General features: G+C 50.7%; 1 protein-coding gene across 1 annotated transcript in view; it reads right to left on the bottom strand.

Moving 5' to 3' along the window:
• LOC103078103 (protein-arginine deiminase type-2) overlaps positions 1 to 2816 on the bottom strand; it is a 43592-nt gene that overhangs the window by 5026 nt on the left and 35750 nt on the right. The window contains exons 12-13 of the mRNA XM_007459260.1: positions 814 to 958; positions 7 to 50 (exon numbers count right to left, since the gene is read on the bottom strand). Of these exons, the coding sequence (XP_007459322.1) occupies positions 7 to 50; positions 814 to 958 (189 nt within the window). The remainder of the gene's footprint in view (positions 1 to 6; positions 51 to 813; positions 959 to 2816) is intronic.

Genomic DNA, 2816 nt, shown 5'->3' with positions numbered 1-2816 from the left:
CGGAAGAGCTTGTAGCAGGCTGAGGTGCTGGCCATGAGCATCCGGAATTTCTGTGAGAGACCATCCAGAGGGCCAGTGTCAGCAGAGAGGAGGTGGCCAAGAGCCATAAAGAAGCCCCCGCTCTCAGCACCCGGGGTCCCACCTGCATATTGTCTCAAGCCACTCTCTGCCGAGCAAAGGCCACCTGGCAGGGTTTTCTCTATTTCAGAGGAATATTTCTCACCCTTCCTGCTATAGAAATTCCTCCACCTCAGCAACGCCATCGAGTCAAAGCTCAGAGTCAAGGGTGACCTTGGACAGAGAGGAAGAGCTTCTCCCAGTGGCCAAGAGGCCAGGCCATTTGCACCAAATTTCCAGGGTTTGAAGTTGCAGCTGTTTCTTTTCACTTCTTGGGAAATGAAAGAACCTCTTTCCAGAGCCCCAAGCCCATACCCCATTGCTCTCTAGAGCATTATGGCCAGTACAGTAGCCACCAGCCCTGTGGGATTATTGGACACTTGACTTGTGGCTGGTCTGAGTTGAGAAGTGCTAAGAGTAAAATACACACCTGATTCTGAACACTTAGTATAAAAAAAGAATGTAAAATCTCTCATGAATAATTTTTATAATGACTACATGCTGAGGCGCTAATATTTTGGATTTATTGGGTTAAACATTTACCTGCCACAGAAACAACGTACAAACCAGCTTCAGCCTACTTCCTTCTTCCTCTCTGCGGTTGTCTTCCTCTAGATACCCCTCTCTGTTGACAGGAGCTGGTAGTACAGGGGTTCTGCACTATCCTATTCACTCCAGCCTCAGGGGCCAGCTCACCTTTGTGCCTGGGATGGGGACGAATGTCATGAACTCATCTACATGGCCCACGGTCAGCCAGTCCGAGTAGAGCTCCACGGGTGCCTGCACCTGCTGGGCCTGCAGGAAGTCCCTCACCACCTTGGTCATCCTCCGACCACCAGACCTGGGGTGGGGTTGGGGAGGAGACAGTTCTTCAGAAGGTTGCCCACTGTGCCTGCCTCACCAGAGGGTCTGCAGGAGGAGTTCAGCCTCTAGAATCTAGCCTGGACCCAGAATAGCATGGGCGGAAAAGTCGTGGGAAGGAGCCTGAGTTGCAGAGACCCTGGCACAGGCAGAAAGGTGTTTGGGCCCAAGGGGAAAAAGGAGGAGTTAGCTGTAGCCATGGTCTGTGTGAAGAGCATAGAGCCCAGTCTTTGGCCACTGAGGGTGTCAGTAGGTGTAAGAAGTCAGCTTCTGTGCTCAGGGATCCCTCATGGACTGCTGAAGGGGGCTAGGACACAGGCATGATTCCAAAATCTTCCCTAGCCTAGGTACCTCTTCGCTGTTAACTTCTCAACTTCAATCATTTCAAGTGACACCTCTTCCAGGAAGCCCTTCCTGACTTCCACACTCCCTGAGGTCTTCAATCTCCCCATTACCCTTATAATATAACCCCAAAACCTCACAGTGGTCAACAAATGCCTCTGTGATCTGGCCCCTGCCTGTCCCTCCTACCTCATCTTCCTCCCTTCCTCCTTGTTCTGTTTGCTCTAGCCACATGCTAAACTTGTTGCCAAGGTTTTGTCCTTTCTGTTCCTTCTATCTGGAACACTCCTTCCCTTTGATCTTCCCATGGCTGCTTCCTTCTCATCATCTGAGCCTCAATTCCAAAGTCACTTCCTCAAAACCACAAAAGCCAAAGTGCCCCTGCCTCATCACTCTTTATCATGTACCCTATTTTATCGTCTTCATTGCACCTATTAGCACTCAGAAGTACCTTATTTATTTGCTTGCTTCCATGTTTATTGCCTATACTGCCTCCACCCCTAATGGAAAACTTCCTGAGAGCTGGGACTTTGTCTGTTTTGCTCACTGCTGTCTCCCCGCAGCCCAGAACAACACCTGGCACAGAGAAGACTCTCAATAGATATTTGTCTCTAAGAAGACCCCCCGTGAACTCCCCTAAGGGGGTTAGGGACCCCTCCTTGGGTTTCTCTGACTCTGTATCATTCTATCACTGTACACACCCTCTGTTTCATGTCTGTGATCTCCACCATCTCCTGGAAGGTGGGGGCTGGGCTTCATGTTTAGAACCCCATGTCTGACATAGGGCTTGGTGCTTGGCTGGTGCCTGGGAAATACCTGCTGAATGGGTGAGTGACTGTTGAGTGGAGGGAGAAGGAGGGCAGGGTGAGCAAATGGTCACTGTCTGTGTCAGTGGCCTGCCGCAGAAGGTAGAGAATCCCATGTGGCTTATAGGGACTTGGTGCCCAAATCCTGGCTGGTCCCACATGTGCAGGTTCCTGGCAGCCCTTTTGTGAAGTGAGGACCCACAGTACTCACTCTCTCCCCAGCAACCGCTCTAAGGAAGACTCTGCCTTCTCATCGACTGGTGGGTGACCTGGGGAGGGAGTGAAGGTGCTGTTGACAGGCCAGGGAGCCAGGGACTCAGGCTTTGGGGCAGAGCCATGTCTGCTCATGTGTCTTTTGTGAATGGGCACCCCTGAGGATTTGTTGGTGTGCTCCCACTGATCCTCTTTCGGTACTCCTTCTCTGAACTCCTTCATCCCTTCCCCACTTTCTTTATAATCTCATTATATTTCCTCCCATTTTGGGAAGAGGGTTATTTATTTAGTTTTGTATTAGGTCCTAATTCATACTAAGACATAAAGGCTAACTTGGTTTTCTTTCCAAGAGTGTCTGTATCTTGTCAGAGAGTCATGGGAGCGGTTAATTCTCCCAGCCAATCACTCCATGTATGAGCAACCCAGTCTGCTCCTCAAGGGAAACAATAACTCCCCCTGCCCACCCCCCCACCCCCC

This window comes from Lipotes vexillifer, unplaced genomic scaffold (genome assembly GCF_000442215.2).
Source record: "Lipotes vexillifer unplaced genomic scaffold, Lipotes_vexillifer_v1.1 scaffold496, whole genome shotgun sequence".
NCBI lineage: Eukaryota > Metazoa > Chordata > Mammalia > Artiodactyla > Lipotidae > Lipotes > Lipotes vexillifer.
Note: the sequence above shows the minus strand (reverse complement) of the source record. Positions and strands in the feature narration are given on the sequence as shown.